Below are 15,743 nucleotides of genomic sequence, written 5' to 3' on the forward strand. Positions count from 1 at the left end.
CCTTATAGAACACTGGATTTTTAATGATTTTTAGCGATAAGGTCATCATTTATGACACTAGTCTTTTTAAAAATACTGGAATATCCCGTCAGCGGCGTCATGGCGCACCGGAAACCTGTGGAAGCATATGAAGCACTGGATGTAGAACTTTTTGGTTCATTTTCTCTGGTGCTGACGGCATATTTGCCGAGAGAGGGAGGTTAGATTTATTTTTGTTAATCCAATCAAAATGATGACTACTTCTCCAGAATCATGAATAAAGTGGAAAAATTTTTATCCTGTAGTAATATAGGACAAAGTAAACAATGAGAGAGAGGGAGAGAGAGAGAGAGACTCTCTCGACAGGAAGTGACAGAAGGCTAGCAAGTGTGTGTTCACAGTTAACGCCCTTTGTCGCCCATATCTGGTGTGTGATTATTGATCAGCATCAACCAGTAGACCAGTGAGCAACTTATCCCTTATAAAAAGTGTTAGTATGCTGTCAAGAGACGGAGACCAATGTATTAATGTCAGTTGTTGTGGAGGTGGATGGCTCGGTGCACTCTTGCATTTGTGTTCCAAGACCCTGATAGCTTGCCAAAGTGTACGAGCTGTTAGTGGGATGGCTGCGTTAAACTACGTAATGAACCACTCTCAGTTAATGTACAAGATGGTGCGTTTGTTTACCCCATGAGAAATGTATGAAGCCTAAAGCTTTGTGTGTGTTTTCCCTCGTGTACACTAATTGGACTCGTTTTTATCATGCTACAGATAATTTAGAATTATGTTATTATCACAACAAGTTTAACCTTATACAATAAACGAATGCTGTGGATGTCTGTTAAAGTTCAGTTTATTTCTGAATGTAAAAATGTATTTCCGGTCCACATCCAATCTAGCTTTGAGGAATGGCTACTTATGTTTTAAGTGATTTATATTTGTCGTGCTTACAGAAATACCTGTGAAGGACTGATCTATCTTATGTATAAAATAATATTAAAAAGTTGACAGTTGCACTTCAGGGAAATAGGTTTGTAAATGTAAAAAAGAAAAAAAAATGGAAACTTCCCTTTATCTCCCCAGCAGTTCACATATATCTTAATATTCAGTATTATGGTTGAGTTATACCAGTCACACTTTTGAAAATGCACTGGCAACATGGTGCCCGATATCATCAAATAGATGACTCTGTGAGCAGCTATGCAGGAGATAAGTATATAATGTTGGTATATTTCTGCTATCATTTTGGCTAGTATGCGAGGTCGATATGGGTTCTGTTGACATTACACAAGTATATTACTTTTACATTACCTAATTGACTTGATAGAATCTCTGAAATACATAACCCTTATTACCCAGTTTAGTATTACTCGACAAAATTTAATGCACCAAAGCATGTAGTAAAACTATTTATGTTCTTGAAACACTGCACTTACTTTTCAGAACACAATCTCTCTGTATTCAAAACTAACAGCATTGTAGAACTTTCTCAACAGTTATTATTCTGCTTTGCTATTATTTTTGTATATTGAGTGATAGTTTGCAAATGTAGTACTTAGTGAATACAATAATGAAGCACAAATTTCAGCTTTATATAGTGTTTTATTTGAAGATTATATGATAAGGCTGTAGATGATAGGGTTATGTGAATCAAGGAAAATGAGATGTTAATTAATGTGAAAGGCATAGCTTTTTTTAAAAACAGAACCTATGAAAACTGCTGAAAACCAATGAGTGATGTAAATGGGAAGGTACGTAATGTGGAAGCTGAGGGTATAATTGGTTTGCATGGGGTATTAAGTGTTACAAATGGAAATGGTGAAGAGCTTGTAGGATTGTGTGTTGAAAATAAAACTGGTGATTGGGAATACCTGGTTTAAAAAAGTGATATATATGAGTATACATATGCGAAGAGAAGATGGTCAAAGGGCAATATTAGATTATGTATTAATTGATGGGTGTGTAAAAGAGTGACTTTTGGGTATAAATGTGCAGAAAAGGTCAGCTGGTGGGAAGTGTTATGGAGGCAAGGATGAGGATTTGTAGAGGTTTTCAAAAAGGAGGAGAAAATATCTGGGAGAAGAGAGTGGTGAGAGCAAATGAAGTAAGGGGGGTGGGTGAGAAAAGGGAGGTCTTTGGGGAAGCAGGGATGGCATGTGCAAGTATGTACAAAAGATTTATGTGGCATGTGAGAGGTCATTGGTGGGCAGGTAAAAATGGGAGAAGTTAATGAAGAAGTAAAGTTGCCTGTGAAAGAAAAAGAGGCATTTTGGCAGTACTTACAAGGAAGGAGTGCAAATGACTGTGAGATGTATTAGAGAAGGCAGCAGGAGGTTGAGAGGAAGGTACAGGGGTTGAAGAAAAGGGCAAATGAGAGCTGGGGTGAGAGAGTATCAGTAAACTTTAGGGAGATTAAAAAGATGTTTTGGAAGGCGGTAAATAATGTGAGAAAGACAAGAGAATAAATGGGGACATTGATGAAGGAAGCAAAAGGGTAAGTGATAACAGGTAGTGATGGAGTGAGTATTTTGAAGGACTTGAATGTGTTTGATGATAGAGTGGCAGATGTAGGGTGTTTTGGTCGGGGTGGAATGCAAAGTGAGGGTCAAGGAGAGTAGTTTGGTGGTGAAGGCCTTGCGGTGGGCTTTGATGATACTACAGTTGAATCTGTTAAGAAAGGAGATGAATGTGTTTTTGATTGGTTGGTAAAGATATTCAGTGTATGTATGGATGATGTTGTATGGATGATGTTGAAGTGTTTGAGGACTGGAGGAATGCATGTATAATGCATTGTATAAAGGTAAAGGAAATAAGATGAGTGTTCAAACTACAGAGGCATAAGTTTTTTTTATTATACCTGGAAGATTATATGGGAGGGTATTGATAGAGAGAGTGAAGCCATGTACAGAGCATCAGATTGGAGAGGAGCAGAGTGGTTTCAGAATTGGGAGAGGATGTGTGTCTCAGTTGTTTGCTTTGAAAAATGTGTGTGAGAAATACTTAGAAAAACAGACAGATTTGTATGTGGCATTTATGGATCAGGAGAAGGCATATAATAAGGTTGATGAAGATGCTTTGTTGAAGGTCTTAAGAATATTTGGTGTAGGAGGTAAGTTGCTAAAAGCAGTGAGAAGTTTTTATCAAGGGTGTAAGATGTGTGGACGAGTAGGAGAGTGATTGGTTCCCTGTGAAGGTCAGTCTGTGGCAAGGGTGTGTGATGTCACCATGGTTGTTTAATTTGTTTATGGATAGGGTGGTGAGGGAGGTAAATGCAAAAGTTTTAGAGAGAGGGGCGAGTATGCAGTCTGTTGGAGATGAGAGGGCTAGGGAGGCGAGTCATTTGTTGTTCAACAAGTAGAGAGTTTATGTGAATAAAAGCAAGGTTATTAGGTTCAGCAGGATTGAAGGATGGGTTAGTTGAGATGTGAGTTTGAAAGAGAAAAATTGGAGGAAATGAAGTGTTTCAGATATCTGGGAGTGGACTTAGCTGTGAATGGAACCATGGTGGAGGAGGGGGCAAAGGGTCTGGGAGTGATGAAGAATGTGTGGAAAGAGAGCATTATCTCCGAGAGCAAAAAGGGCTACATACAAAGGAATAGTAGTTCCACCAATATTATATGGTTGCGAGGCATGGGCCATCGATAGGATTGTGCAGAGGAGGGTGCATTTGTTGGAAATTAAATGTTTGAAGACAATATGTGGTATGAGGTGGTTTGATCAAGTAAGTAATGAAGAGATAAGGGGGATCTGTGATAATAAAGAGTGTAGTTGAGGGAGCAGAAGAGTGTGTTTTGATATGGTTTGGACATATGGAGAGAATGAGTGTGGAAAAGTTGACAAATAGAAAATATGTCAAAAGTAGAGGGAAACCAAGTTGGAGGTGGAAGGATTGAGTGATAAAGTTTTTGAGTGCTGGAGGGTGAAACTGAAATGGAAAGGTGTGGCATACTGGAGTCGATGTGCTGTCAACGGACTGAACCAGGGAATGTGATATGTCTGGGGTAAACCATGGATAGGGAGCCTGTGCTGCCTGGATGTGCATAGGGAGCTGTAGTTTCAGTGCGAGGTAGTACTAGGAAAAGACAACAAAGGCCACATTTGTTCACACTCAGTCTCTATCTGTCATGTGTAATGCACCCTTTCCACATCCAGGCCCCACTTTCCATGGTATACCCCAGATGTTTCACATGCCCTGGTTCAATCCACTGACAGCACGTTGACCCAGGTATACCACATCGTTCCACATCACTCTATTCCTTGCGTGCCTTTCACCCTCCTGTATAAAGAGAGAGAGAGAGAGAGAGAGAGAGAGGTATTACTGAATTCACCTGCTTCTGACTACTCCGTTAATGAGAAGTTACCATCAGCAAGGCTTTATCTTCATGTTTTGATGAAAGGGAACACGGTACCCAGTGCAGTGTCATTAAAGAACTTCTCCCTGAAAAGAAGCCCATAATTTCCTTGCTGTTGAAAGCAGTACAGCCTAGGAGTTGAGGGAGCTCCTAGAAAATGAGTCCTGGAGTAAAACCAGGACCCATTCAAGAATTCTGGTTTTGTTATACGTGAATTGATTGCTTGTGGTTGTTAAACAGCTGGTAATTGTTCTGAGTGCTCTATTTTGTATGGTGAATTACCAGGGAAGTGTGGGATGGAGTAGATGAATTATGTATTGACACTATGGGATTCTCTATATTTGACTGAACCTAGTGCCAAGGAGTGAACTGTGGATGTTCAGTTTGTTTATGTTCTTTGTACTAATATTTGTAGTATGGAGAGTGAATGTCATGTTTGTTGTATCCATCCCCCCACCCACCCACACACACAGCATGAGTTCCATTGTGGGTATAAAGGATCTTGTGGTATGCTGAATCACTGTTTGTTTTGCTGGAGATTGGTGATGTTCACAATGCAGTTGAGGAAATGTAAGTCATAGATGGGTGTATGTCTGGAAGAGTTTAGGATTGGGTTGGAAAGGCAATGTTTTGTGGTTAATGAGGCAGTATGATGTACGTTTCTTCAATGCCATGTTTGTTGGGGAGGGAGATCTGTAAGAGAAGGCTGTTGAAGTATGAAATTGGTGTAAAAGTTTTATGTGTCATATGTGATGCAGAATAAGTGAAGAGCAAGGGGGTTTTAGGAAAGTTAGGGATGTAAGGATTACATTTTTGTGGTAAGGATGACCGTGGAAAAGTATTCAGTGAAAGGTAAAAAGTTGTATGCAGCTTTTATGGATCTTGAGGAATCGTGTGACAGAGTTGAGCAAAATGCTTTATGAGATGTGTTAATGGAGACTCTTTTGCCATGGCCACCCCATGATGGGAGTTTCCAGAGGGAATAGGCATCAGAGATATAGATAGATAGTAATGTGATACTCAGTATTGTTAGAATTATGTTGTAAGAGTTGTTGACAATTAAGGGTAGTAGGAGGGTACAGGTTAGATTCATATCTGTAAGGTGTTAAGGTTACTGTGTATTTGTGGGTATGCATATATTCTATTTTGAGTTAGCCAGTTGCTTGATATATTGTTGAACATTTTATGTTACCAGAGTAGTGTCAGACATTTTGAAGTACATATAATGAAATATATCTAACTTTTTTACAGGTATTAACTCAAGTATGTTCTGAATTAGAAGAACTGGAAACAACAATAGAATCTTCATTGTTAAAAATGTGAGCTGGTACCTGCATCAGTTGTTTGCCTTCCCATGAATAAATGAAGCCCAATCAACTACAAATGACAAACTGAAGAGTGTGGAAAGTGTTAGTTTTTGGTATTGCTGTGAAGACTTTTAGTAATTTTTGAATGATGAATTTAACATAATGAAACATAAATCAGCTTAATTGGATTTACATGTCTAAAAATATAAAAGATATAAAGCTATTAAAGTACATAGATACATATATATAAGTTAGTAGCTTTGTTGTAGTTACATATTTCAATTGTATATCTCTATTTCCATTTCATTTGAAACAAGAATAGCTCTTTGCAGCAGATTTCATAAGTAATGATTATTTTTTTCCATGAATGATTAGTGAGGGAAATTGTATATTAATGTAATTACAAGGTATATAATTTTACAGTATTACCTTAACAATAAATATATAGATATATATATATATTCCTACGAGTCCTCACGCAAAATTGTGATCCTTTCCAATATATATATATATATATATGCAAGATCATGTAATATCAAGAAAGTTTGAGCCCACAATGCTTCAGGTTAGAAACGACATGGATGAGTGTTATGAAACAGGAGAAACTGAAACAGATAATATTCTTGATGAACAGATACAGCCTACTGAGGACTTATCTGATGATGGAATGGAGAAATTTGAGTTAAGTTTGGAAATAAAAGAACAAGATGAGAGTTCTTCTGTAAAAAGACCATATGAGTGCATGTTTTGTGGGAATAGATTTAAAATAAGTGCCCACTTAAAGAGACATATTTACACTCATACAGGAGAAAAACCATGTGAATGTAAAGTGTGTGGTAGAGCATTCACACACAATGGTACCCTTAAGATACATATGATGACTCACACTGGAGAGAAACCATTCAAGTGCTCTGTTTGCAAGAGAGAATTTGGACAAAAGAGCAATCTTAAGACTCATTTTTTGATTCATACTGGAGAAAAACCTCATGAATGTCACATATGTGGGAATGTCTTTACACGAATTAGCCATCTTAGGAGGCATTTGCAAACGCACACTGGAGAAAAACCACATGTGTGCTTTGTGTGTAGAAAGAGGTTCTCCAAAAAACTTTCACTTGAAAGACATATGAGCCTTCACCCAAAAGAAATGGCATTAGAGTGTTCCTGTTGTGGGAAGCAATTTGAAGACTTAGAATTAATTAAAGAGCACATGAACAAACATACAGTGGAGGGGCCATATCGATGCTCCGTATGTGAAAAAGAATTTGCACAGGAAAGCCGTTTAATTGACCATATGTTTCTTCATACTGGAGAAAAGCCACCTGTTTCATGCTCTAAATGTGGAAGGGGATTTGCTCATAAACGTTCTTTAAAAGAGCATATGTTTAAGCATGCAGGAGAAAAGCCATTTGAATGTTTTTTCTGTGGAAAAGCATTTGCCCATAAAGGCTCCCTGAGAAAGCATGAAAAATCTCATTTCGGGGAAAGGCCATTTGATTGTGCTGAATGTGGCAAGGTATTTTCACGGAACTGCCACCTGAAGGCTCACATGTTGACCCATACTGAAAGTAAACCAGTGGACTGCCCTATATGTAATAAAAAGTTCAAACTTAGAAGCTCCCTTAATAGACACATGCAAATTCATGATCAAGAAAAACCTCATGAGTGTCCAGAATGTAAATTTAGTTTTCGTTTTAAAGGTCAACTACAGCGCCATATGGTAGAGCATAAACCTCAGAGAGGTAAACGTGTCAGAAAGACCAAAACTGTAAGATCATTATCACCAGAACCAATTACTGGTAACCAAAACTGTGTATTTATTGTAAATAAAACAGAGGAAGATTTTGATAACGAAAAGCATATTGATGATATAGTGAAAAAAGAAGTTGATGATTTAATAGTTATTAAAGAGGAAATAGATTAGTATGACTTTTTGTCATTTAATGGTTGTTACTGAAATTTTTTTATTTTGATGTTATTTGCATCTTTCATTTTTTAATGTGCTGAATTCGATGCAGATGTAAGTAGGAAAATACCAAAGCACTATTGTACTGTGACTTTGTCCTAAGGAAGAAATAAAAGGCATGTCTTGTATGTTTCGTGTACAGTGTATCTAATTACGATAGGCAATGATTTCATCTTTGTATTCATCACATAAAAAAGGTTGTTTGATTGCATTGAGTAAATCTTAAAAGAAAATTTATTTGAGTAGCATACAGAAATTTCTTTTGTTCATATCATTTACCTATTCATTTTTATTACTTCATGTGTAAAGTAAAAAAGTATGAAGTGTTCTTATAAGTGCAGAAATTCATGTTTTGCATTTGCACACAACATAAATTGAAGTAAGATAAGATGGTTGGGTGAATGATATTTCAGAGGCTGTGTACCTGATCCTCCTTGTTGAATTGGAAATGGAAGTACTATGATAGATATAGATTAATGATAATAACTAATTTTTTTTCTTTTGTAGATGAGAAAAGCCTTTCAACAAATAATTACATGAGAGTAATGTGTTTTGAGAAATATACTCCATTAACACAATACAGTGTCTGCAAAAAACCATTGTCTGCCTTCATATATTTTCAAAGGTGATATACGTCTAAGGTTTATTGCGGGCACAAGCATATGACTCTTCCAGAGCGAAATCATCATACATCTTGTCACTGAGACTAGTTCCTTCAATGGTATGAGCACTAGGAACATGCCACAGTGTGCCTCAGGCTTTTTATGGGGAAGGATGATCTTTTCTGACTCTTCCTAGCTGGCACTTTATTTTGGGAAATTTTCTTCTGGGCACTGTATTTCTTCCAACTGTTCTTCAAAATGGTTGATTTTTAAGTTTCTAAGGAGGAAAAGCTCAAAACACACCTGAAAGCAAGAAAAAGTAGGTACACAGGAGATTTCTAGGTGCAAGAAGCACTCAGAATGCATGATCAGGCAGCTGCTTCCTGCAACACCTCATCAGTGCCTTGTCTCTTTCAGGAGGTCAAGGCCCTATGGACCCAAAACATGACCTAGGATACCTAAGGATTCTTGCCATTTCCATGCCCAAACACCTGCATATGCTAATCAAGGCCAAAAGAGAGGTGACAAAGCACTAAAATGTAAATGTGATATCTCCTTTTAAAATACAGTGGGGGAACAAGGCTTTTTGTGGACAATATATGACAGGAAGTTTTATTACTTCCTGGTATAATATTACAGTTTTTTTAAGTGTTAATAGATACCTTTATCTGTAACAGCATACTGATTATTTATATATATTTTTTTCATATGAAGAGCAACTGCTCTTTCATTTCAGAGGTGGTTCTATATTTCAACAGCTTTGTTCCAAGAAAAAATTTATAATTTCTTTTCTTTGAAGCTTGTCCCATGAGCATGAGAGATTCCTTATGATCTTCTCTGAGAAAATGAAAGTTAGGACCTTCTAACCCTCAATGTTTGCAGTCAACCTCTTATTTCTTACTCAATTAACCTTCCTTTCACCACATATTGTCTTCAGGCTTTAATTTCCAACACATACATCGTCTAACATACTTTTTAATCAAGGGCCCATGCCTTGTATCATATGACACCACTGGGATTACTATACCATGAAAAATGGCCATCGGGCATAATCAACAAACGTATACCTCTATAATTCAAACATTCACTTTTGTCCCCATTGCCTTTATGCTGTGTCATTACATAGGCTTTTGCCATACTGTTTGACTTTAAGAAACTTCTGCATTTCTTTTGGCGAGTATATTTACAGTACAGTGTTGCATCATTAATTTATTTTGATTTTTTTCAATTTTATTTCTGTAATACAGAATTATTAAAGTTGTCAGGGCATCTGATGGTTATCCAGCTTGCCGTGGGTCTGAATGTATGCACAAGATCTGACTCGTCTTTCATCTTACTGGAAGTTGAGTTTCCATAGATGCGTTATTAAAAATTGGGGTTGCATTTGATCAATAGATTACAAACATGTTTTGTGGAAAAAAAAAGAAAAGGAAAATTTTGAAATATTGGAAATGTTAAAAGACAGTGATAACAAAGTTAGACTTAATGTTCCTGCTAACCTTAAAAGATCACTAGTAGGTATATCTATTCAAGTAATCTAAGTCATAATTTGTATCAAATGTTTTTGTGTGCTGTAATTTATATATACTTCATAATATTTTTACATTGCAACTTCACCATATCACTGATGCAAATGAAGTAACTTCAGAATGTTGGTAATGTTAATCAAGGATTTTTTTTCTTTAATGCCATAACTTCAAAACAATGTCATTCAAAATGATGTTAATCAAAGACTTCCTTTAATGATCCTCCATCATAGATCTGTGCAAGAGATGTGGAACTTGCAACAATGGTTTTTCTGGATTGTACAATACCTTCAAGTTTCTTGTTTAGAAATTCTGTAGCAGAGGTTTCACATTGATATTTATGCATGCAACAAGTTTTGGCTCTGATGTTGTTTTTTGTTAATTGGTAGCAACCACAAAGACTGAGAAAACTAAGGTAGGACTGATTTGTGTTATTTCCATTAGTAGAATTAAGATTCAGATAACCATCTTTTTGAGATTAGTTGCAGGGACAGCAATTGTATTTATCATAAGGAAAGACTGCATTACTTTCTTCTTTCCTTCTTTTTATATGCTTTCTACCTATACAAATATCTAAAGACCCCTGATTAATTTCTACTATCTTTTCCTCACACTTTGTGTCTTTCACCCAAGATGGTCTTTGACTGGAACTATTGCCCATGCCATATTGGTCGCGATAAGAAACAAAAGGTTATAAGAATCATTATGTACCTGCTAAAAAAGATCTCAATGTTGTTAAGAGTGCTCAAAACACAAAAATTTTCATTCACAATTTAATTTAACGAGGCTTATCAAGTAAAAGATGCTTATATTGTATACAGAACATTTTCAGAAATGAGAGGGTGTATGTATAATCTGAGTCAAATGTTGAAGTGTTGACTGGCAGATGAAAGATACTATATGTAACTTCAACCTCACCAGGCTTCACAAGATTTTAGGATTCTGTAAATATGGGTAGACCAGGTCTGTTTATGTTATGTTAGTTTATAGAAGTTTAGTTAAGGTTTAGTTTGTTAAGTAGAGGCAAAAATTGTGAAACCTTTACTGATAGCTAACTGGTCTGTTGACTGTGAACTCATAGTCATATGTCCCTTGTTATCTCACCCTGTTCCGATTGTATAAACATGTAGGTGGATTAAAAGAATGAATAGATTGGACATAATCAAAGCTGACGATCACTAAAAACTAAGATAGACCTAATTGTAACATTTTGTAAGATAGAAATAATTCTGGAAGATGGATAAGGGGAGCTGGTTACACTGAAAACAAAATATGAATCATCAGCATTGTATTTTATGAATAACAAGAAATGAGTGATTTGACTTTATGTTTACACAAACAAATTTTGTAATATATAACTGTAAATTGTGAATAACAGAAATGAAGATTTATTTATCTGTTGGATTGTTTTTATGTCAGGGAAGTCTTATTTCTTGTGAAAAAACAATGGTCCTTGCAAAGAGCTTTACTTCATTTAAACTCTGGGATACACATTAGTCATTTCAATCAAAATTTGTACATGAACACTTTGATTATAGAAATTTAAGCTACCTGGCTCTTTTAGAGTCATAGGCCTTGCAATTTCTGTAGACTATGAGAGGATGGGCACTGACTTGTTAAATATGGGTCAAAACTCAAAGATTTTTGGTCTTGATGTGTTTACTCTCATTCAACTCTCTCCCTGTACATCTCGAAACCCCTTATGGGAAATTTTGATAAAAGAAAAGGAGTCATTTCAAAAACAGGTTACCCAGAGAAAGTGTAATGGTTGAGTAAAAGTTTTTGTTAGATTTGTAGTTACTAAGCCAGTAGCTGTGTATCTGAATGTTTCTCCAGTAGTCATTGAGGAGAAACCATCAGTTCACTCCTTGAGATACTTTTACATTGTAGGTTGCAAATTACAGTATATCAGGACTACAGTATAGACATTATCTTTGGATGATAGAAGTCTTTAATAGATATTCTAGAGTTATGCTTTTCTGATAATAATAAATGCTCACACATGTAGTCATCAGCCTTGTATTTTAGTAAGAAGTACACAGATAGCAAAGAAATATTACTGTCCATGTATCTCCTGCATGTTGTAGATAACTAAAAAAGGCAGGAAGGGGGAGGAGGCTAGGAATCCTTCCTTGTTGTATTATCACTTTCTAGAAATTGGAGGAGTAGCAGTCAAGCAAGATTTTTCCTCAGAGGCCCAATCCTTGATGCTTCCTTGCTAAAATGGGAAAGTTGAGTACATACAGAAAAATAAATTAATTACATGGAGTGTACTTCATGCCCGATTGTGTTACTGCATTGCTATTGTTATTTTCTTAATGCTGAAAGGTTTGGGTCTTGTAATATCATCACTACTTTCATTCATTATTTTGGACGGTGATACTGGGTAATAATAAAACTTAAGTAAAATTATGTTGATGCAAAGTGCAACACCAAACAGTAACACAAAAAACAGTATTATAATTAGTATACTATACTGCTAAAGTAATAATGTAAGATAGACTGAAAATTTTTAGTTGTCACTGTGAAAAAATATAGCCTGTGCACACATGCATGTGTATGTTCATTCACACTGAATTAGTTTCAGGAATTTACTCTTCAGAAATACTGAATTTTATTGCAAAATGCAAGTTTCTCTGTATTTTATGGTATTTAGCCATCTTGTCATTTATTTGTGCTTTGGGTATCAAGCAAATGTGTATTTCTTAGCAAATGTCATGCATTAACACTGACTACTTAAGGTGACAGGAAAGCCTGAAAACATTTCAGAATTCTTACAGCATTTCCTCATTTACTGCTTTTGTTAGTAGAGGCATGTCCCATCTATCACTGACTTTTTATAGTCATCTGTCTTTTATTATGTATAAATATGCATCTTTTCAAGCACCTTTTTCTTTACTGGAGTACACTCTTCTCTCTCAGGATGGTTTGACCTATGATCCAGGAGAAAATTTCCATGATCAGTGGGAGTTTGAGAAGTCCCTTACCTTCTGGTGAGGATATTGCTTTCACCCATCACTAGCGACTTGCTCAGCAGTAGTGGTAGTACTCCCACCTACCACGCATAAGGTCCTGGGTTCAAACTCTGGCTGTTGGAGAGTTATGTGTTCTACGAAGGTGTGCATTCATATGGACTAAAACAAAAAAACGAGAGGGCAGGATTTCCAGCCACCCGCTCCCTCCCCTTTTAGTCGCCTTTTATGACACGCAGGGAATACATGAGAAGTATTCTTTCTCCCTTATCCCCAGGGATAAAATTATATCTCATGGCTATAAATGCACTACACCAGTAACATCCCACAGAATTTCCACTTTCCTTTATCATGTCAAATTTTAGGAATGATCTTTGATAAAGTGTATAAGTTATTATAAATAATACTTCCAGTAACAAGAAATGCCTTTAATCTTTGTGCAATGAAGGATATCTTGTCATTACAACGTAACAATTAAATTTCAGTGATGCTGTTCCATGAATGACAATGATGTTTTTGTGTTCAAATGTGAAAATCATGAAAATACCAGTTGATCTTACATAATGGCTATCACCAGTGTACTGTAAATAAATCATTTGGTAATTTGGAGTTTGTTTTCAAAAACAGTTTAATCATTACCAGTTGAAAAATCTTAATGCTTACCAGACTTGAACTAAGTTTGGCCAATAACTGAGGATACATAAGTAATATTTATTAGCTGCATTCAAGTTCTGCTTCAGTATTGGGACCATTGAAACCCAAGAGATCCCCTATATATACTGCTAACACGGGAGACAGCGACAAAGCAAAATAAATTAAAATAATATATATATATATATATATATATATATATATATATATATATATATATATATATATATATATATATATATATGTGGAGGGAACGAGGAGAAGTGGGACACCAGACCAAATTGGAGGTGGAAAGATGGAGTGAAAAAGATTTTGAGTGATCGGGGCCTGAACATGCAGGAGGGTGAAAGGCATGCAAGGAATAGAGTGAATTGGAATGATGTGGTATACCGGGGTCGATGTGCTGTCAATGGATTGAACCAGGGCATGTGAAGCGTCTGGGGTAAACCCTGGAAAGTTCTGTGGGGCCTGGATGTGGAAAGGGAGCTGTGGTTTTGGTGCATTATTACATGACAGCTAGAGACTGAGTGTGAACGAATGGGGTCTTTGTTGTCTTCCTAGTGCTACCTCGTGCACATGAGGGGGGAGGGGGTTGTTATTTCATGTGTGGCAGGGTGGCAATGGGAATGAATAAAGGCAGACAGTATGAATTATGTACATGTGTATATATGTATATGTCTGTGTGTGTATATATATGTATACGTTGAGATGTATAGGTATGTATATTTGTGTGTGTGGACATGTATGTATATACATGTGTATGTGGGTGGGTTGGGCCATTCTTTCGTGTTTCCTTGCACTACCTCGCTAATGCGGGAGAGTGCGACAAAGCAATATAATGAAAAAAAAATTATATATATATATATTTATTTTTATTATTATACTTTGTCGCTGTCTCCCGCGTTTGCGAGGTAGCGCAAGGAAACAGACGAAAGAAATGGCCCAACCCCCCCCCCCCATACACATGTATATACATATGTCCACACACGCAAATATACATACCTACACAGCTTTCCATGGCTTACCCCAGACGCTTCACATGCCCTGCTTCAATCCACTGACAGCACGTCAACCCCGGTATACCACATCGCTCCAATTCACTCTATTCCTTGCCCTCCTTTCACCCTCCTGCATGTTCAGGCCCCGATCACACAAAATCTTTTTCACTCCATCTTTCCACCTCCAATTTGGTCTCCCTCTTCTCCTTGTTCCCTCCACCTCCGACACATATATCCTCTTGGTCAATCTTTCCTCACTCATCCTCTCCATGTGCCCAAACCACTTCAAAACACCCTCTTCTGCTCTCTCAACCACGCTCTTTCTATTTCCGCACATCTCTCTTACCCTTACGTTACTCACTCGATCAAACCACCTCACACCACACATTGTCCTCAAACATATCATTTCCAGCACATCCATCCTCCTGCGCACAACTCTATCCATAGCCCACACCTCGCAACCATACAACATTGTTGGAACCACTATTCCTTCAAACATACCCGTTTTTGCTTTCCGAGATAATGTTCTCGAATTCTACACATTCTTCAAGGCCCCCAGGATTTTCGCCCCCTCCCCCACCCTATGATCCACTTCCGCTTCCATGGTTCCATCCGCTGCCAGATCCACTCCCAGATATCTAAAACACTTCACTTCCTCCAGTTTTTCTCCATTCAAACTCACCTCCCAATTGACTTGACCCTCAACCCTACTGTACCTAATAACCTTGCTCTTATTCACATTTACTCTTAACTTTCTTCTTCCACACACTTTTCCAAACTCAGTCACCAGCTTCTGCAGTTTCTCACATGAATCAGCCACCAGCACTGTATCATCAGCGAACAACAACTGACTCACTTCCCAAGCTCTCTCATCCCCAACAGACTTTATACTTGCCCCTCTTTATTTATTTATTTTGCTTTGTTGCTGTCTCCCGCGTTTGCGAGGTATATATATATATATATATATATATATATATATATATATATATATATATATATATATATATATAGGGGATAAGGGAGAAAAAATACTTCCCATGTATTCCCTGCATGTTGTAGAAGCGACTAAAAGGGGAGGGAGCGGGAGGCTGGAACTCCTCCCCTCTTGTTTTTAATTTTCCAAAAGAGGAACAGTAGGGGGGCCAAGTGGGGATATTCCCTCAATGGCTCAGTCCTCTGTTCTTAGTGCTACTTTGCTAATGTGGGAAATTGCAAATAGTATGAAAAAAAAATATATATATATATATATATATATATATATATATATATATATATATTTTTTTTTTTTTTTTTTGCTTAGTCGCTGTCTCCCGCGTTTGCGAGGTAGCGCAAGGAAACAGACGAAAGAAATGGCCCAACCCACCCCTATACACATGTATATACATACACG

The 15,743-nt window shown here is 36.9% G+C and overlaps 1 protein-coding gene across 4 annotated transcripts; it reads left to right on the top strand.

Annotated features, from left to right (window-relative positions):
* The first annotated feature begins 313 nt into the window (after positions 1-313).
* LOC139757621 (uncharacterized) lies at positions 314-11,124 on the top strand. 4 transcript variants are annotated; one of them, XM_071678268.1, is made up of 2 exons: positions 314-469; positions 5,583-11,124. In XM_071678268.1, the coding sequence occupies exon 2, from the start codon at positions 6,156-6,158 to the stop codon at positions 7,560-7,562; it is 1,407 nt and encodes a 468-aa protein (XP_071534369.1). In that variant the 5' UTR covers positions 314-469; positions 5,583-6,155; the 3' UTR covers positions 7,563-11,124. The 4 variants fall into 4 exon arrangements, with proteins under 4 accessions (XP_071534369.1, XP_071534370.1, XP_071534371.1 ...); XM_071678269.1 differs by having other exon boundaries at positions 314-442; positions 5,583-9,635; XM_071678270.1 differs by having other exon boundaries at positions 328-406; positions 5,583-9,635.
* Positions 11,125-15,743: the final 4,619 nt, after the last annotated feature.

This window comes from Panulirus ornatus, chromosome 27 (genome assembly GCF_036320965.1).
Source record: "Panulirus ornatus isolate Po-2019 chromosome 27, ASM3632096v1, whole genome shotgun sequence".
Lineage (NCBI taxonomy): Eukaryota > Metazoa > Arthropoda > Malacostraca > Decapoda > Palinuridae > Panulirus > Panulirus ornatus.